The 20,996-nt window shown below is 45.2% G+C and overlaps 1 protein-coding gene across 3 annotated transcripts in view; it reads right to left on the minus strand.

Annotated features, from left to right (window-relative positions):
* Window positions 1–19,382, minus strand: part of LOC115142089 (chromodomain-helicase-DNA-binding protein 4-like) — a 45,855-nt gene extending 26,473 nt beyond the window's left edge. For all 3 annotated transcript variants that reach the window (XM_065007649.1, XM_065007639.1, XM_065007634.1), the window contains exons 1-13: window positions 19,218–19,382; window positions 18,694–18,885; window positions 18,057–18,178; window positions 17,544–17,828; window positions 17,262–17,380; window positions 16,790–16,889; window positions 16,384–16,588; window positions 16,140–16,261; window positions 15,895–16,021; window positions 15,342–15,511; window positions 14,707–14,955; window positions 12,536–12,739; window positions 272–483 (exon numbers count right to left, since the gene is read on the minus strand). In XM_065007649.1, the coding sequence (XP_064863721.1) occupies window positions 272–483; window positions 12,536–12,739; window positions 14,707–14,955; window positions 15,342–15,511; window positions 15,895–16,021; window positions 16,140–16,261; window positions 16,384–16,588; window positions 16,790–16,889; window positions 17,262–17,380; window positions 17,544–17,828; window positions 18,057–18,178; window positions 18,694–18,748 (1,970 nt within the window). In that variant the 5' untranslated portion in view covers window positions 18,749–18,885; window positions 19,218–19,382. The remainder of the gene's footprint in view (window positions 1–271; window positions 484–12,535; window positions 12,740–14,706; window positions 14,956–15,341; window positions 15,512–15,894; window positions 16,022–16,139; window positions 16,262–16,383; window positions 16,589–16,789; window positions 16,890–17,261; window positions 17,381–17,543; window positions 17,829–18,056; window positions 18,179–18,693; window positions 18,886–19,217) is intronic.
* Between the last annotated feature and the right edge of the window lie 1,614 nt (window positions 19,383–20,996).

A 20,996-nucleotide genomic window follows, 5' to 3' on the forward strand; every position in this document is an offset into this window, starting at 1 on the left:
AGCGTGTGTATCCCAGGTGTGTGTGCATGTTAGCGTGTGTATCCCAGGTGTGTGTGTGTTAGCGTGTGTATCCCAGGTGTGTGTGTGTGTGTGTTAGCGTGTGTATCCCAGGTGTGTGTGTGTGTTAGCGTGTGTATCCCAGGTGTGCATGTTAGCGTGTGTATCCCAGGTGTGCATGTTAGCGTGTGTATCCCAGGTGTGCATGTTAGCGTGTGTATCCCAGGTGTGTGTGTGTTAGCGTGTGTATCCAAGGTGCCTGTGTGCGCGCTACCTGTGGTTGAGGATGCGGTGGATCATGAGCCACTCCATCTTGACTCCGTAACGGTAGAACTCCTCCTCCATGTGAACATACAGGGGGTCCTTGTTCTTCCTCTTAGTGCTCTTGTCATCGTCCCCCTCCCCTCCGAAGTCCACCAGCGGGGGCTCGTCCATGTCCGTCTTCCTCTGGTAGTTACGGAACATCACCTGGCAGTTCAGCTCCAACTGGAGGGAGGGAGGGAGGGAAAAGAGTGAAGAGGGTAAAAGATGAGTCTACTCTCTATTTAGTACATAAGGATGAAGACATTGAGCCTAGGGCTGTTGCGGTGACCGTATTACCGCCACACCAGCAGTCATGACGGCAGTAAAATTCCACGAGACCGTTGAGTTACAGTAATCTCCTTTTATGCACTCTGGACATGCTTTGGTAGTACCCAACTTACTAACTACCATCAGCTCCTAATGGTTTGGTACTCAGGGCTCTATTGTCCCTCCATCAGGTCCTAATGGCCTGGTACTCAGGGCTCTATTGTCCCTCCATCAGGTCCTAATGGCCTGGTACTCTGGGCTCTATTGTCCCTCCATCAGGTCCTAATGGTCTGGTACTAAGGGCTCTATTGTCCCTCCATCAGGTCCTAATGGCCTGGTACTCAGGGCTCCTCTGTCCCTCCATCAGGTCCTAATGGCCTCGTACTCAGGGCTCGATTGTCCCTCTAACCACTCTGACATCAATGCAAATGCAATAGAAAATCACATCAAACACATCATCAAAACAGAAGGCCTACCATACTTTTAAAACTCACCTCACTGTGATGATCAATGTGAAGAAACACATTTTTTTAACAGCAGGTTGAAATAGTATAAAACATGGTTGTTGTGGATGTTGTTTCAAAGCCTAACATAACAAAATGGACAGCGCTTTCTCAGGTGATGACTAATTCAAAACAACCAAACGCATTTTTGAGTTTATGCATAGGCTTATTACCCCAAGCTGAAAAAAATGAATTAAAATGATGATTGTGTCTTTACAATACATTTACTACCGCATATTAAACATAAAACAAAACTGATTTAAGATGTCTTTGGTACATAATGAGTCTAGCCTAATACATTTGAGTAATTGCCTTTGAGTGTGGACTGCATTATTATTCTTTTTAAATGTTTTATTTAACTAGGCAAGTCAGTTAAGAACAAATTCATATTTACAATGACCGCCTACCGGGGAACAATGGGTTAAACTGCCTTGTTCAGGGCCAGAATGACAGATTTTTACCTTGTCAGCTCGGGGATTCGATCCAGCAACCTTTCAGTTACTGACCCAACACTCTAACCACTAGGCTACCTGCCGCATTGAGTGAAATAAGTGTTCTTATATTTCTTTCTCAGCTGCTCATATTAAGCACATGTTCCGCTATAAAACCGAAGCAGCCTGATTTCTAAGACATTCTATGGTTTGTATCACTCACAACTAAAGTTGCCAAATAACTATTAAATCTAGCATATAGGACCTGTTTCAAGTGATCACTTTTTCGCTCAACATAGCCACTTCATATGCTCCGCAATGGGAAAAATCTCCTTTCTATTTCTTTCAGCTAATTTCAATTATATCCTTCTTACTATAAAATCATGTCAAATAAAATAATGGCACGGGACTTAAGCATATTGTCACACCTACTCCTGCTCCCTCCTGCGTTCAACGTCACCGGTCTACTAACCACCCGGAACTGGCTATTATATTACGCACACCTGTTCCCCATCATTACACACACCTGGTCATAATTGTCTCCTTGATTACGCCCCCTTTATTTCACCCTCAGTTGTCATCAGTCATTAGGTGGTATTGTTATCTCTCGTGTTCAGAATGCTTCTCATGTTTGTTCTTTTGTATTGTTTCATGAAGATGGCGCTGACAGAGATGGTCGCCTTGCTTCGAATCCTAGGAAACTATGCTGTATTTAGTTTTTTTCTGTATTATTTCTTACATTGTTAGCCCAGAAAATCTAAAGTGTTATTACATACAGCCAGGAAGAACTATTGGATTTAAGAGCGACGTCAACTTACCAACATTACGACCAGGAATACGACTTTCCCGAAGCGGATCCTTTGTGCACCACCCGGGACAGTGGATCTAATCCCAGCAGCCGACCCAAAACAATGTCGCCGCAGAAGAGGCATACGGACCGGCCTCCTGGTCAGGCTCTGTAGGCGTGCACACCGCCCACCGCTTCCGAGTATACTACTCACCAATGTCCAGTCTCTTGACAACAAGGTAGACAAAATTGCCTTCCAGAGAGACATCAAAGACTGTAACATCCTCTGTTTCACGGAAACATGGCTCTCTTGGGATACGTTGTCGGAGTCGGTTCAGCCACCGGGTATCTTCATGCATCGCACTGACAGAGATAAACACCTCTCTGGGAAGAAGAAGGGCGGGGTGTACAGTCGTGGCCAAAAGTTTTGAGAATGACACAAATATAAATTTTCACAAAGTCTGCTGCCTGAGTTTGTATGAAGGCAATTTGCATATACTCCAGAATGTTATGAAGAGTGATCAGATGAATTGCAAAGTCCCTCTTTGCCATGCAAATGAACTGAATCCCCCAAAAACATCTCCACTGCATTTCTGACCTGCCACAAAAGGACCAGCTGACATCATGTCAGTGATTCTCTCATTAACACAGGTGTGAGTGTTGACAAGGCTGTCATGCTGATTGAGTTCGAATAACAGACTGGAAGCTTCAAAAGGAGGGTGGTGCTTGGAATCATTGTTCTTCCTCTTTCAACCATGGTTACCTGCAAGGAAACACGTGCCGTCATCATAGCTCTGCACAAAAAGGGCTATTGCTGCCAGTAACATGCTGACCAGACCAGTCACGTCGCGTGCGCCGCAAAATAAAATGTAGAAATTCATGTTATTCAATTTTTGCACCCACACTACGCGCGCCAATGTGCAAGAATGGGCTGCCATCAGTCAGGATGTGGCCCAGAAGTTAATTGACAGCATGCCAGGGCAGATTGGGACACTACGCGCGCCAATGTGCAAGAATGGGCTGCCATCAGTCAGGATGTGGCCCAGAAGTTAATTGACAGCATGCCAGGGCAGATTGCAGAGGTCTTGAAAAAGGGTCAACACTGCAAATATTGACTCTTTGCATCAACTTAATAATTAATGAATTGTCAATAAAAGCCTTTGACACTTATGAAATGCTTGTAATTATACTTCAGTATTCCATATTAACATCTGACAAAAATATCTAAAGACACTGAAGCAGCAAACCTTGTGGAAATTAATATGTGTCATTCTCAAAACTATTGGCCACGACGGTATGCTTCATGATTAACAACTCATGGTGTAATCATAACAACATACAGGAACTCAAGTCCTTCTGCTCACCCGAACTAGAATTCCTTACAATCAAATGCTGGCCATATTATCTCCCAAGAGAATTCTTGTCAGTTTTCATCACAGCTGTGTATAATACCCCCTCAAGCAGACAATGCGACGGCCCTCAAGGAACTTCATTGGGCTCTATGTCAACTGGAAACCATATATCTTTGAGGCTGCATTTATTGTGACTCTGGATTTTAACAAAGCAAATTTGAGAACAATGCTACCTAAATTCTATCAGCATATTGATTGCAGCACTCGTGCGGGCAATACACTCGATCACTACTACTCTAACTTCCGCAATGCATACAAGGCCCTCCCTTCAGCAATCATGACTCCATCTTGCTCCAACCGTCTTAAAGGAAGAAACTCAAACAGGATGTACGCGTGACTAGAACCATTCAACGCTGGTCTGACCAATCGGAATCCACGCTTCAAGATTGTTTTGATCACGCGGACTGGGACATGATCCGGGCAGCCTCAGAGAATAACATCGATCTATACACTGACTCGGTGAGTGTGTTTGTAAGGACGAGACAGCTTACAGGGAGATGGTAATGGCACTCGGAGTTTGGTGTCAGGAAAACAACCTCTCACTCAATGTCAACAAAACAAAGGAGATGATTGTGGACTTCAGGAAACAGCAGAGGGAGCACCCCCCTATCCACATCGAAGGGACAGTAGTGGAGAAGGTGGAAAGTTTTAAGTTCCTCAGCATACACATCACAGACAAACTGAAATGGTCCACCCACACAGACAGTGTGGTGAAGAAGGAGCAACAGCGCCACTTCAACCTCAGGAGGCTGAAGAAATGTGGTTTGTCACCTAAAACCCTCACAAACTTTTACAGATGCACAATCGAGAGAATCCTGTCGGGCTGTATCACCGCCTGGTACAGCAACTGCACCGCCTTCAACCGCAAGGCTCTCCAGAGGGTGGTGCGGTATGCACAACGCAACACCGGGGGCAAACTACCTGCCCTCCAGGACACCTACAGCACCCAATGTCACAGGAAGGCCAAAACGATCATCAAGGACAACAACCACCCAAGCCACTGCCTGTTCACCCCGCTACCATCCAGAAGGCGAGGTCAGTACAGGTGCATCAAAGCTGGGACCGAGCGACTGAAAAACAGCTTCTATCTCAAGGCCATCAGACTGCTAAACAGCAATCACTAATTCAGAGAGGCTGCTGCCTACAGACTCAAATCACTGGCCACTTTAATAAATGCCACTTTAATAATGTTAACATATCTTACATTACCTCATATGTATATACTGTACCTTATACCATCTATTGCACCTCGCCTATGCCCCTCGGCCATCGCTCATCCATATATTTAAATGTGCATATTCTTATTCCATCCCTTTAGATGTGTGAATTAGGTAGTTGGGGAATTGTTACATTACTTAGATATTACCGCACTGCCGGAACTAGAAGCACAAGCATTTCACTACACTCGCATTAATATCTGCTAACCATGTGTATGTGACCAATAAAATGTGATTATTAAACTCACCTTCTGCACCTGTTTCCTGACTCCCGGCATATACGTTACAGAATACCACCTCACAATACGGACGCAGCAGAAGATAAAACTTCTTCCAGATGGTCAATGAACAGGGTCATCTAATCAACCAACACCACGACCAAATGGCGCACCTGGATAGGACCATGAGGGAGGTCCCTCGACACCACCAGCGAGGTTCTCCATACCCCTATCAAAGGGCCTCCTACCACGGATCATCACAGTGAGCCAGTCCCCCAGCCTACCCAGCCGTCCACACAGGTCAGCAATGCCCGACTATCCCTTCCGGAGAAGTATGACGGAACTTCATCGAAATGCAGTGGCTTCCTACTTCAGTGCTCCCTCTATTTCGCCTATCAGACGGGATCCCCCATCCTCGAGAGGTCCAAGGTTGCTCTCGGTTACTTCCCTGCTGACCGCAAGGGCTCTGGAGTGGGCTACGGCCGTCTGGGAGAGAGGAGAGGAGGAGCTAGGTTACTATGAGAGGTTCATGGCTCTGTTCAGGGCGGTCTTTGACCAACCTCCAGAGGGCAGAGAGGGAGGTGAGCAACTGTTCCAACTCCAGCAGTGTGCCCAGACCACTGCGGAGTGTGCCCTCACCTTTCAGAATGTGGCAGCCTCCAGTAGATGTAATGAGCAGGCGCTCCATACTCTATTCCGCAGTGGACTGTGCGAGGAGGTTCAGATGGAGTTGGCATGTCGGGATGACAACATATCCTTGGACGCTGGCATCTCAATGGCCATCCGTCTGGATAACCTTCTTTGGGAGCGCCTTTGTCCACCTCGCTTCTCGTCTCCCTCCTTTGGCTGTGCAAGCTGAAGAACACCATCCCAACCATGAAGCACGGGGGTGGCAGTATCATGTTGTGGGGGGGTGTTGCTGCAGGAGGGACTGGTGCACTTCACAAAATAGATAGCATCATGAGGATGGGAAATTATGTGGATATATTGAAGCAACATCTCAAGACAACAGTCAGGAAGTTAAAGCTTGGTCGCAAATGGTCTTCCAAATGGACAATGACAACACGCATACTTCCAAAGTTGTGGAAAAATGGCTTAAGGACATTGAAAGTCAAGGTATTGAATTGGCCATCACAAAGCCCTGACCTCAATCCTATAGAACATTTGTGGGCAGAACTGAAAAAGTGTGTGTGAGCAAGGAGGCCTACAAGCCTGACTCAGTTACACCAGCTCTGTCAGGAGGAATGGGCCAAAATTCACCAACTTATTGTGGGAAGCTTGTGGAAGGCTACCCAAAACATTTGATTCAAGTTAAACAATTTAAAGACAATGCTACCAAATACTAATTGAGTGTATGACCCACTGGGAATGTGATGAAAGAAATAAAAGCTGAAATAAATCATTCTCTCTACTATTATTCTGACATTTCACATTCTTAAAATAAAGTGGTGATCCTAACTGAACTAAGACAGGGAATTTTTACTAGGATTAAATGTCAGAAATTGTGAAAAACTGAGTTTAAATGTATTTGGCTAAGGTGTATGTAAACTTCCAACTTCAACTGTAGCTAGAAATTTTGTATCACAACACTGAAGTGTAAGAGGCTCCATTTTTTTTAAATGGACTGGATCTTTATATATACACCACTTGGATCATGTTTCAGTAATAATGAAATCAGACCTTCTTGTTGCATGTCTGATAATCTACCGTTTATATATGAGTGATTAAAACATGCTAATAACGGTCCCGTGAGGATATAAAAAAGTTTGGTATACTTCCACTGGTATGCCATCCAGCCCTGGAGTTTTCTCGGACTTAAATCAAATCAAAGTTTATTTGTCACGTGCGCCAAATACAACAGGTGGACATTACAGACATTACAGTGAAATTCTTACTTACCGGCTCTAACCAACAGTGCAAAAAAGGTATTAGGTGAACCATAGGTAAGTAAAGAAATAAAAACAAAAGTAAAAGACAATGAAAAAAAGAAAGAAGCGAGGCTATATACAGTAGCGAGGCTATAACAGTAGCGAGGCTATATACAGGCATCGGTTAGTCGGGCTGATTGAGGTAGTATGCACATGTAGATATGGTTAAAGTGACTATGCATATATGATAAACAGAGAGTAGCAGTAGCGTAAAAGAGGGGTTGGCGGGTGGTGGGTGGCGGGACACAATGCAGATAGCCCGGTTAGGCAATGTGCTGGGGCACACTGGTTGGTCGGGGCCAACTGAGGTAGTTTGTACATGAATGTATAGTCAAAGTGACTATGCATATATAATAAACAGAGAGTAGCAGCAGTGTAAAAGAGGGGTTGGGGGAGGCACACAATACAAATAGTCTGGGTAGCCATTTTATTACCTGTTCAGTAGTCTTATGGGTTGTGGTTAAAAAACTGTTAAAAAGCCTTTTTGTCCTAGACTTGGCACTCCGGCACCGCTTGCCATGCGGTAGTAGAGAGAACAGTCTATGACAGGCGTGGCTGGGGTCTTTGACCATTTTTAGGGCCTTTCTTTGAGACCGCCTGGTGTAGAGGTCCTGGATGGCAGGCAGCTTTGCCCCAGTGATGTACTGGGCCGTACGCACTACCCTCTGTAGTACCTTGATGTCGGAGCCCGAGCAATTGCCGTACCAGGCAGTGATGCAACCATGCTCTCGATGTTGCAGCTGTAGAAGCCTTTGAGGATCTGAGGACTCATGCCACATTTTTTTTGTTTCCTGAGGAGGAATAGGCGTTTGTCGTGCCCTTTTCACGACTGTCTTGGTGTTTGGACCATTCTAGTTTGTTGGTGAGGTGGACATCAAGGAACTTGAAGCTCTCAACCTGCTCCACTACAGCCCCTGTCGATAAGAATGGGGGCATGCTCGGTCCTCCTTTTCCTGTAGTCCACAATCATCTCCTTAGTCTTGTTACGTTGAGGGATAGGTTGTTATTCTGGCACCACCCAGCCAGGTCTCTGACTTCCTCCCTATAGGCTGTCTCGTCATTGTCGGTGATCAGGCCTACCACTGTTGTTGTCATCAGCAAACTTAATGATGGTGCTGCGGAGTCGTGCCTGGCCATGCAGTCGTGGGTGAAAAGGCAGTACAGGAGGGGACTGAGCCCGCACCCCTGAGGGGCTCCAGTGTTGAGGATCAGCGTGGCAGATGTGTTGCTACTAGAGGTCGGCCGATTATGATTATTCAACGCCGATACCAATACCGATTATTGGAGGACCACAAAAATCCGATACCGATTAATCGGTCCATTTTTTAAAATGTATTTGTAATAATGACAATTACAACAATACTGAATGAACACTTATTTTAACTTAATATAATACATCAATAAAAATCAGTTTAGCCTCAAATAAATAATGAAACATGTTCCATTTGGTTTAAATAATGCAAAAACAAAGTGTTGGAGAAGTAAAAGTGCAATATGTGCCATGTAAAAAATCTAACGTTTGAGTTCCTTGCTCAGAACATGAAAACATATGAAAGCTGGTGGTTCCTTTTAACATGAGACTTCAATATTCCAAGGTAAGAGGTTTTAGGTTGTAGTTAATATAGTATTTATAGGACTATTTCTCTCTATACCATTTGTATTTCATATACCTTTGACTATTGGATGTTCTTATAGGCACTTTAGTATTGCCAGTGTAACAGTATAGCTTCCGTCCCTCTCCTCGCCCCTACCTGGGCTCGAACCAGGAACACATCGACAACAGCCACACTCGAAGCAGCGTTACCCACTGCTCCCATTGCCCCACAAAAGCCACCCTTGCGGAGCAAGGAGAAAAAGTACTCCAAGTGTCAGAGCGAGTGATGTTTGAAACGCTATTAGCGCGCACCCCGCTAACTAGTTAGCCATTTCACATCGGTTACACCAGCCATTAGGCTGATAGGCTTGAAGTCATAAACAGCGCTGTGCTTGCAAAGAGCTGCTGGCAAAACGCACGAAAGTGCTGTTTGAATGAATGCTTACGAGCCTGCTGCTGCCTACCATCGCTCAGTCAGACTGCTCTATCAAATCATAGACTTAATTATAACATAACACACAGAAATACGAGCCTTTGGTCATTAATACGGTCAAATCCGGAAACTATCATTTCGAAAACAAAACGTTTATTATTTCAGTGAAATACGGAACTGTTCGGTATTTTATCTAACAGGTGGCATCCCTAAGTCTAAATATTCTTATTACATTGTACAATGTTCAATGTTATGTCATAATTACGTCAAATTCAGGCAAATTAGTTGGCAATGAGCCAGGCTGCCCAAACTGTTGCATATACCCTGACTCTGCGTGCAATGAACACAAGATAAGTGACACAATTTCACCTGGTTAATACTGCTTGCTAACCTGGATTTCTTTTAGCTAAATATGCTGGTTTAAAAATATATATTCTGTGTATTGATTTTAAGAAAGGCATTGGTGTTTATCGTTAGGTACAGTTGTGCAACGATTGTGCTTTTTTCGCAAATACGCTTTTGTTAAATCATCCCCCAGCGTTGCATCGATTATATGCAACGCAGGACACGCTAGATAAACTAGTAATATCATCAACCATGTGTAGTTAACTAATGATTATGATTGATTAATTGTTTTTTATAAGTTAAGTTTAATGCTAGCTAGCAACTTACCTTGACTTCTACTGCATTCGCGTAACAGGCAGGCTCCTCATGGAGTGCAATGAGGGCAGGTGGTTATAGCGTTGGACTAGTTAACCGTAAGGTTGCAAGATTGAATCCTAGAGCTGACAGGGTGAAAATATGTCGTTCTGCCTCTGAACAAGGCAGTTAATCCACCATTCCTAGGACGTCATTGAAAATAAGAATGTATTCTTACCTGACTTGCCTAGTTAAATAAAGATTTTTTTAAATTAAATCGGCGTCCAAAAATAATAAATACCAATTTATTATCGGCCCTAATTAATCGTCCATTCCGATGAATTGGTCGACCTCCAGTTGCTACCTAACCTTGCTACCTAACCTCACCACCTGGGGGCCGCCCGTCAGGAAGTCCAGGATCCAGTTGCAGAGTGAGGTGTTTAGTCCCAGGATCCTTAGCTTAGTGATGAGCTTTGAGGGTACTATGGTGTTGAACGCTGAGCTGTAGTCAATGATTAGCTTTCTTACTAGCTGTTCCTTTTGTCCAGGTGGGAAAAGGGCAGTGTGAAGTGCAATAGAGATTGCATCATCTGTGGATCTGTTAGGGCGGTATGCAAATTGGAGTGGGTCTCGAGTTTCTGGGATAATGGTGTTGATATGAGCCATGACCAGCCTTTCAAAGCTTTAATTACATCAAGAAGTTCCTCCTCTGTAATTTGGCCTTCACATGAGTTTTTCTGTTCAGATGTTAATTTTACATTATTAATTGGGGGAAAAAATCCATACAATTAGCTTCGATTAGTGGAGATGGAGGAGACTGAAACGAACACATTCTTAAAGTACTTCAGTTCCTCTTTCAAAATATTGTTCGGTACATCATGAGTGACTCAATTTGTAACAAATTTCAAAACATTTTTTTGTTGAAGATCTACAAATAATTTGGTGCATTTTTCCCCATATTCCATCCAGTCCGCTTTATTTTTTAATACACTGCTCAAAAAAATAAAGGGAACACTAAAATAACACATCCTAGATCTGAATGAAATATTCTTATTAAATACTTTTTTCTTTACATAGTTGAATGTGCTGACAACAAAATCACACAAAAATTAGGCTCAGCAGGGTGTGTGGCCTCCACGTGCCTGTATGACCTCCGTACAACGCCTGGGCAAGCTCCTGATGAGGTGGCGGATGGTCTCCTGAGGGATCTCCTCCCAGACCTGGACTAAAGCATCCGCCAACTCCTGGACAGTCTGTGGTGCAACGTGGCGTTGGTGGATGGAGCGAGACATGATGTCCCAGATGTGCTGAATTGGATTCAGGTCTGGGGAACGGGCGGGCCAGTCCATAGCATCAATGCCTTCCTCTTGCAGGAACTGCTGACACACTCCAGCCACATGAGGTCTAGCATTGTCTTGCATTAGGAGGAACCCAGGGCCAACCGCACCAGCATATGGTCTCACAAGGGGTCTGAGGATCTCATCTCGGTACCTAATGGCAGTCAGGCTACCTCTGGCGAGCACATGGAGGGCTGTGCGGCCCCCCAAAGAAATGCCACCCCACACCATGACTGACCCACCGCCAAACCGGTCATGCTGGAGGATGTTGCAGGCAGCAGAACGTTCTCCATGGCGTCTCCAGACTCTGTCACGTCTGTCACATGTACTCAGTGTGAACCTGCTTTCATCTGTGAAGAGCACAGGGCGCCAGTGGCGTTGGTGTTCTCTGGCAAATGCCAAACGTCCTGCACAGTGTTGGGCTGTAAGCACAACCCCCACCTGTGGACGTCGGGCCCTCATACCACCCTCATGGAGTCAGTTTCTGACCGTTTGAGCAGACACATGAACATTTGTGGCCTGCTGGAGGTCATTTTGCAGGCTCTGGCAGTGCTGCTCCTGCTCCTCCTTGCACAAAGGCGGAGGTAGCGGTCCTGCTGCTGGGTTGTTGTTCTCCTACGGCCTCCTCCACGTCTCCTGATGTACTAGACAGTCTCCTGGTAGCGCCTCCATGCTCTGGACACTACGCTGACAGACACAGCAAACCTTCTTGCCACAGCTCGCATTGATGTGCCATCCTGGATGAGCTGCACTACCTGAGCCACTTGTGTGGGTTGTAGACTCCGTCTCATGCTACCACTAGAGTGAAAGCACCGCCAGCATTCAAAAGTGACCAAAACATCAGCCAGGAAGCATAGGAACTGAGAAGTGGTCTGTGGTCACCACCTGCAGAACCACTCCTTTATTGGAGGTGTCTTGTTAATTGCCTATAATTTCCACCTGTTGTCTATTCCATTTGCACAACAGCATGTGAAATTTATTGTCAATCAGTGTTGCTCTCTAAGTGGACAGTTTGATTTCACAGAAGTGTGATTGACTTGGAGTTACATTCTGTTGTTTAAGTGTTCCCTTTATTTTTTTGAGCAGTGTAGATGAGTACTGAATTGCATGGCCTCTAAAAGCACATTTAAAATTGTCCCATATGATATTGGCATCTGCTGTACCTACTTTATGTCGGGAAAAAGTCAGTTATAAATTCTTCTGTCCTAGTTAAAAACAAGTTATCATCCAGTAGACTGATTAAATATATCCTCGCCCACATGGAAATTCTGTAAGAGTAATATATATGGCAATTATGTGATGGTCCGACCGCATTCTGTCCCCTAATGTGTTTATGTTAATGAACGATCAATTACCATGAGACCGGCAGTCTTTTGCATGACAATAACCGTCTGACAAAATGTCATGGCCGCCACAGCCCTAATTAAGCCTGCATATTACAGTGGCATATTGCTGGTTGTGCGTGTTACCTGTAGCTCTTGAACCCAGGAACAGTGCCAGTAAGACATGTTGCACCATTTGACAAAGAACTGCCTCTCTGGTCGGCCGGCCAATGGGACAGGGTCCGGAGCCTCAGCTGGGAGGTCCAGGGGGCGGGGCACAGGTGTAGGGGGCGGAGGTTCACCCCACTTCCAGGTCAGAACCTTCTGGACTTTACCCTTCATGCCTGGGCACTGAGGGAAATTCAGGAACAATCAGATATACATTCACAAAGAAATATCTTGTGTAGAAAATACCTTCTTTGTTAATCATGTCAACACCACATATTGCATTTATATCTGCAATCTTCCATCATTATAAATTTTAAAAACAATGCCAGCATATACGAGGAGAGAGAGTGAAATTTCAGCTGTATAGCTGACTCAACTCAAATCAAGAATTCCATATGATGTACAGTGCCTTGCGAAAGTATTCGGCCCCCTTGAACTTTGCGACCTTTTGCCACATTTCAGGCTTCAAACAAAGATCTAAAACTGTATTTTTTTGTGAAGAATCAACAACAAGTGGGACACAATCATGAAGTGGAACGACATTTATTGGATATTTCAAACTTTTTTAACAAATCAAAAACGGAAAAATTGGGCGTGCAAAATTATTCAGCCCCCTTAAGTTAATACTTTGTAGCGCCACCTTTTGCTGCGATTACAGCTGTAAGTCGCTTGGGGTATGTCTCTATCAGTTTTGCACATCGAGAGACTGACATTTTTTCCCATTCCTCCTTGCAAAACAGCTCGAGCTCAGTGAGGTTGGATGGAGAGCATTTGTGAACAGCAGTTTTCAGTTCTTTCCACAGATTCTCAATTGGATTCAGGTCTGGACTTTGACTTGGCCATTCTAACACCTGGATATGTTTGTTTTTTTAACCATTCCATTGTAGATTTTGCTTTGTTTTGGATCATTGTCTTGTTGGAAGACAAATCTCCGTCCCAGTCTCAGGTCTTTTGCAGACTCCATCAGGTTTTCTTCCAGAATGGTCCTGTATTTGGCTCCATCCATCTTCCCATCAATTTTAACCATCTTCCCTGTCCCTGCTGAAAAGCAGGCCCAAACCATGATGCTGCCACCACCATGTTTGACAGTGGGGATGGTGTGTTCAGGGTGATGAGCTGTGTTGCTTTTACGCCAAACATAACGTTTTGCATTGTTGCCAAAAAGTTCAATTTTGGTTTCATCTGTCCAGAGCACCTTCTTCCACATGTTTGGTGTGTCTCCCAGGTGGCTTGTGGCAAACTTTAAACGACACATTTTATGGATATCTTTAAGAAATGGCTTTCTTCTTGCCACTCTTCCATAAAGGCCAGATTTGTGCAATATACGACTGATTGTTGTCCTATGGACAGAGTCTCCCACCTCAGCTGTAGATCTCTGCAGTTCATCCAGAGTGATCATGGGCCTCTTGGCTGCATCTCTGATCAGTCTTCTCCTTGTATGAGCTGAAAGTTTAGAGGGACGGCCAGGTCTTGGTAGATTTGCAGTGGTCTGATACTCCTTCCATTTCAATATTATCGCTTGCACAGTGCTCCTTGGGATGTTTAAAGCTTGGGAAATATTTTTGTATCCAAATCCGGCTTTAAACTTCTTCACAACAGTATCTCGGACCTGCCTGGTGTGTTCCTTGTTCTTCATGATGCTCTCTGCGCTTTTAACGGACCTCTGAGACTATCACAGTGCAGGTGCATTTATACGGAGACTTGATTACACACAGGTGGATTGTATTTATCATCATTAGTCATTTAGGTCAACATTGGATCATTCAGAGATCCTCACTGAACTTCTGGAGAGAGTTTGCTGCACTGAAAGTAAAGGGGCTGAATAATTTTGCACGCCCAATTTTTCAGTTTTTGATTTGTTAAAAAAGTTTGAAATATCCAATAAATGTCATTCCACTTCATGATTGTGTCCCACTTGTTGTTGATTCTTCACAAAAAAATACAGTTTTATATCTTTATGTTTGAAGCCTGAAATGTGGCAAAAGGTCGCAAAGTTCAAGGGGGCCGAATACTTTCGCAAGGCACTGTAGGTGTAGCCACCCACACACAGAACACAGAACATGTTCTCTTTAATAATCATGTACATCCAACACCCATACGTTGAGAATCTCTCTCTCTCTCACAGACATACACAGGGTGGCAGGGCTCACCATGCAGCGTGGGCAGATCCATTCCCCGTTGGGTATCTCGGGGAGGGGGGGGTTGAGACAGTGGATGTGGTAGGAGGAGGTACAAGTGTCACAGCACAGCAGCTCTCCTCCATCCTTACACACCCTGCAGAACTCTATGTGATGGTCATCCTCCTCCTCTACCCATCCCTCATCCCTCCCCACCTCCTCGTCCTCCCCCTCTCCCTCAGACAGCTCCTCTCTGGCCTCCCACTGGATCCCCTCTTTCTCCTGCAGGGAGGGAGGAAGGAATAAAAAGAGAGTGGGAGGAGAGAGCGGGGGGGGGACGACAAGAATGTGGGAGGGGTGTGGTGGAGGGGATAGTGAGAGTGCAGGAAGGGGAGTGAGGAGGGAGAGGGAGGAGGTGGGGGGGTGTGATGGAGGGGAAGCGAGAGTGGGGTGATGAAGGACAAGGGGAAGGAGAGAGAAAGATAGGAGGAGTGAAAGAGAGAAGGACCAGGACAGAAAAAGTTCAACATCAAAAATAGGATATCACACCAATCTTTAGTCATTAAAGATAAAATACATACAGTGTATACAAGCAATATGGTGTAAACTCTACCTAACCATGGGTTGGACTATGGGCCAACTTCAGACTGGGTACATTGTGTACTTACACAGTGGGGGCAGCTCCACTTGCCCTCAGGGGCCTTCTCCATGTCGGGGTCCAGACAGACCATGTGGTAGGCCCTGGGACAGGTGTCACACAGGATGATCTCCCCTCCCTGCTGGCACACCTCACAGTAGTCCTGGTGGTCTGTCTCATAGCCGTCACCATCCTCCTCAACTGGGATGGGAAGAGGAGGAGTTAGGGGGGGAGGAGTTAGGAGGGAAGAGGAGGAGTTAGGAGGGAGGGGGATTGTACATGATGATGGTCCTGTTAAAAACATCTAATATTATCAGAGGATTGGCTGAGAGCCAGGTCCTTGGTTTCAGCCCAGAGCAACTACATTTGATTCCTCTAGTCACACGATCATCAGCAACACAATTAGTTGAATCAAGTGTGATAGTGCTGGACTGGAACAAAAGCCTGCACCCCCTATAGCTCTCCTGATCTAAGGTATGCGACTGACCACTAGTCTACATGCTATAGCCAAAGCTATAGCATGTAGACACCTCCATTGCATGGAATGAAAGGTCAAGAGATGACAGTTGCGTTTCCATGCCAACCTTTCTTCTTCTTCTTGGCGGTCTTGGCCTTCTTCTTGGAGCGGCTGCTGTGGCTGTTGGAGCCGTCCGACACTTCAAAGGTCCCGTCGTCAAAGTCACTCTCCACGTCAAGCTCATCCTCCTCACTCTGACAACAACACAGGGAGAGAAACAGAGACAAAGATACAATGATAGAATTGTGGGACAGAAGTATGGCAAGGCTTTACTGCATATCAGTTGATTCTCAGGCAAGTTAGTTTTCTTACCGAGGATCTCTTCCTCTTGCTGTTGAAGCCTCCCAGTTTGATCTTGAGCGGAGCCACCTTCTTGGCTTTGGGCTTGGGGACGGGCTTAGGGTTGGGTTTGGACCTCCTGCGAGCATTGGGGCCTGCAGGGGGAGATGGAGTTCAATTATTCCCTTATTCTACAACGAATCCCCAACAATTAATATTATACATGCTCCCTCCATCAGCATTATTATTTATTTTATTTATTTAACTTATTCCTCACCTTTGCCCTCTTTGGTCTTGGCCTTGCGGAGTGGGGGTGCGGGTACAGCTACAGGTACGGAAGCTGGTGTAGCTGGAGGGGAGTCTTTAGCAGCACTACCCCCCACCCCTGTATCCCCTCCTGCCTCTGTCCCTGCCACCACCATGCTTTCCACGGCCGCAGCCACGTTGGCAGCTGCCAGGGCTGCGTTGGCACTGGCACAGCCCTACAGGGGGTTAGACAAGGCAGGATGGAAATCAGGACTGTTGCTATAAAGAACATGCAATCATAGTCAAAATACGTTTGTAATGTATCGTATTAGCAATGTAATGTTATGTAATAGCAATGTAATGTTATAGCAATGTAATGTCATGTTATAGCAATGTAATGTCATGTAATAGCAATGCCTTGTATTGGGTTGTGTTACCTTCAGAGGGTTATTGGTGCTGAACTCCCTCCACTTGGCCATCATCAGAGTCATCATCCTGGACACAGCGATCTTGGGGTTCTTGGCTGCGATGAGGGGTCTGGGGAAGTGAGGGCAAAGGAGAGGCAGAGGTTACGTTTGGGGCACTCTACAGGGGGGCGGCAGAAAGTGGAAATGTTTGCGGTTTTCAGGGTTACAGTATTTTCAACATAACTTCCATATGCTCTGAAAAACAGATGTGGGGACTCCGTTCAAGCGTCTTTTTACGCCTGCTATGTTAGTTTAAGTTCGGGGTAGAAGTAGGGGCGGTTTCATACTGTTCGTAGCTAGCTCAGTCACACACAGATATGAAGTAACTTTCTCCCCCGATCCACAAAAGCTGCGCTATCCAAGTGAAGTGGTACGGAAATGTGCTACAGTGGAAACAGAAGGAGAAAGTAGAAAACATGAGATGTGAGAGAGGTGTGTTAACCTGACAAACTGGCTGAAGGCCTTGTAGTTGGTGATGGTGGTGTAGTCCTTCTGAGTGAAGACATGGTCGATGTCTTTCATGCCCCAGTCCTCCAGCAGCTGAGTCGAGCTCTTGGGCTCCTGGAGAGGGGGCGGAGTTAGGTATCATTACATTCAGGGTCACTGAGTCAACAGGGTCATTAAGTGCATTGCAGGGGCTGCTTCAAATCCAAACAGAGAACAGCTCCAACGTCTCCCTTGTTCACCCCACCTGCACTGCCCACCTCTTAGCTTTCATCCTCACCTGGCTATCTTCATCATCATCTTCATCCTCATCTTTCTCTAGTTCTGGTTCTTTGCGTTTACTCTTGGAGCTGGATGAGCCTCCTCCTCCTTTCTCCTTCTCTCCACTCGTCCCGCCTCCCTTCTTCTTGTCTTTGGAGGAGCTGGAGCGCTTCTTCTTCTTCCCCCTCGGGGCGTAATCACTTCCCTCGCTTTCTGACCTGGCCCTACCTCCTCCTCCCTCTTCCTCCTCCCTCGCTGCTTGCTCTACTGCTATGAAGGGTTCTGGTGAGCTGACTGGCACCTCCTGAGAGGAAACAAAATGAGTCAACATAGATGCAAATATGAAGAAAAAAAATATCACAAATGCTGAAAATGTATACTAAGGACAGGTCAAAAGGGTCAAAGGCTAGGGGCTATCCGTATTGTTATTATTATACTTCAAAATGCATTCTTCCCTCCCAACTTCCTTTGAGAAATCCCTGATATCAGTGACTAGGATACTTCATGTAAGGAAGGATCATGCCCATCCTACCTCTCTGACAGGTCTTGGTCTCTTGCTGATCCTGCTCTCCCGGCTCTTCTTGGCTTTCTTCTTCTTCTTTGACTTGGTGGGGACCTCGACGTCAGACACAGCCTCTTCTGGTTCCTCCTCGTCTGCCGATGGAAAGGGTACAGGAATTGATTGAATAAAATGCATAATTGATTGAGATAATTATATTCATAAAAATATATTCATAAATTACCGTGGGATTTGTATAAAATTCTAAAACTGTCAACTCCAGACAAGCTTTATTGACAGTGTTTTGGATAAATGTTGATATAAAGAACGCACTGCACGTCTGTTGCCAGTTCAGTACCAGAGGCATGACTCCTGTGACTTTGCCAGCAAATGGTCGTGGACGCAACTTCTAACAACAACACGCATGCATTGACAGTGTAAATATTTACGCACTCTCTCTTGGTAGCTAGCTAACGTGCTATCAAGTTTGCCAGCTAGCGTAGAAGCAAAACATTAGACTAGCTAGCGAACTGGGCTGCCTAATGTAAATTGTCACTAGTAGTAACCAGACTAGAGTAGCTAGCAAATCAGCTAGCTAACTAGCTAATGTAACGTTAACTGACGTTACCAACCTGCAAGCCTGTTCTGAAAAAAAATATTGCTGTCTTACCATGTGCAAGTGCCGTAGGTTCCAAGTCTTCCCTCTCGTCCTCGCTTCCCGACATATTTCAATAATAATGAATTTAAATTAAAAGCGAGCTAATCCCTCCACCGAACCCTGTCCGATCTTGTGAGGGAGGAGGGCAAATGACGTGTGGGTGGTGGAGAATGGAACGGGGGTGTCTTGGGGAGGGGAGGGTCGCTGTAAGAAGAAAAAAAACATTTGCTTGAATTAGCAATCATGTTGGTATTTTTCGAATAATAATAGATATTTATTACAGTGACAGGTCACGGTGTGACATGTTAACTATCTTATTACATCGAAAAACATTTGTTTTCAATTGGCATGCCTCTGTCCACACCGCACAGGAAGCTGTAGCAATGGACACCCGTCAATCATCGTGTATTGAATAGATAGGTGCATTATAGTACTCTCTGGAATACTGCCCCACTCGCGATACAAACTCAATTTAGGCAAACTTACAGTTACAGTCAGGGTTCAAGTGAAACCCCTAAGACTTGTGAGAAACTTACTGTAGTCCCTGTTAGAGATGGGTTTCCTTCGTGTAATAATTGTCTCTCAGCAATGGTATTAGTCTTTAATATAAATTAATGAGCAACAATATCCAGTAAAATATGTCGTTAATGACCCTGCAAAACAGGTTGCACACTCTCCGTCCCCCTTCTCTCCCCCAGCCTCAGTGGCTAGCAGAGCTTAGCTAACATCCTCACAAACACACAAAGGGGGCAGACATCCCAGAATAATCCTCCCTCCCTCCCTCGGACTCACACAACTCTGCATAGTTACCTCGCAACAGACAGACCATAATGCTCAGCTTGCACGCACCTCCCCCCTCTACACACACACACACACACACACACACACGCTCATACATTTCTACTGAACACACACCCTTCATCCCAGCCCCTTAGAAACCCCGTTGTCATGGATACACGCATCCCCCCACTCTCTCTCGGACAGACCATAATACTCCAGCCACCAACATCCCATAATAAACACAACTCCTAAAAAGACAGGAGAAAAAATACCAGTCACATGGTCTCCAGGGAAACTCTAGGCCACTTGTGACAGACCATAATATTCAGACTGTCCACCTGGCATGTCTTCCACTGCACCCAGAAGACCTATAGAAGCCCACATGTAGGCTAGGCTACCACTGTGCGTACTTACTTACAGACTGCACTCACAGTATAGGACTGCTTTATAACACTTGCATGGGAATAACTCTAGGCCAACTGTACTGAAGTACATGGTACACATGGCATAGTCTTAAATACACACCACAACACAATAGGTTTGCCACACACATGTGATTGTTCTGGACCCACAGGGATACCAGAAACATGTACTGCTTGTGTCAATGATGGACTGCTGTGTCACATGTTAGGCATCTGTCTCTGGACTCAACAGAACAATTTATGGGATGGCACAGTACAGTTGGGGTCCATTGTCCCCATAGCCCTCACAGCATGCAGTGCTGTGGACACGGTAGAGAAAATTAGAATGTGAAACAGGGTCAACATTGCATTGACAGCCACAGAGAATTCAACCATATAGAAGAGCATCTAAAGCAGTGGTTCCCAACAAGGGGTAGTAGGACTCCTGGGGGTACCTAAGCCTATCCACAGGGGGTACTTAAGAAGACTCATCAGACCATAGGCCTACTGGAAAAATGCACATGAGGGGGTACTTCAGGGGTACTCCGGGCAGAGCAAAATTCAGCTGGTGCTACAGTAGCTGAAACAGGTTGGAAACCACAGATCGAAAGTATATACAGATGCATTCAGTCTTGAATTGGGCAACAGATGGTCAATAGATTGCATGACCAGGAATGTTAATATTTTGATGCCGTGTTTTCAAACACACTACCTGACCGCATTGGCATGTTTTTATTTTGTATTTTATTTAACATTTAACTATCAAATAAAACAAAATGTTATTAGTCACATGCGCCGAATACAGCAGGTTTGAAATGCTTACTTATGAGCCCCTAACCAACATTGCAGTTTAAAAAAAATACGGATAAGAATAAGAAATAAAAGTAACAAGTAATTAAAGAGCAGCAGTAAAATAACAATAGCGAGACTATATACAGGGGGGTACCGGTACAGCGACAATGTGCAGGGGCAATGGTTAGTTGAGCTAATATGTACATGAAGGTAGAGTTATTAAAGTGACTATGCACAGCTGATAGGCAAGCCAGTTAAGAGGTTAAGAACAAATTCTTATTTACAAAGATGGCCTACCCCAGCCATACCCTAACCCGGGCGACGCTGGGCAATTGTGCGCAG

Source organism: Oncorhynchus nerka, linkage group LG3 (genome assembly GCF_034236695.1).
Source record: "Oncorhynchus nerka isolate Pitt River linkage group LG3, Oner_Uvic_2.0, whole genome shotgun sequence".
Taxonomy (NCBI): Eukaryota; Metazoa; Chordata; class Actinopteri; order Salmoniformes; family Salmonidae; genus Oncorhynchus; species Oncorhynchus nerka.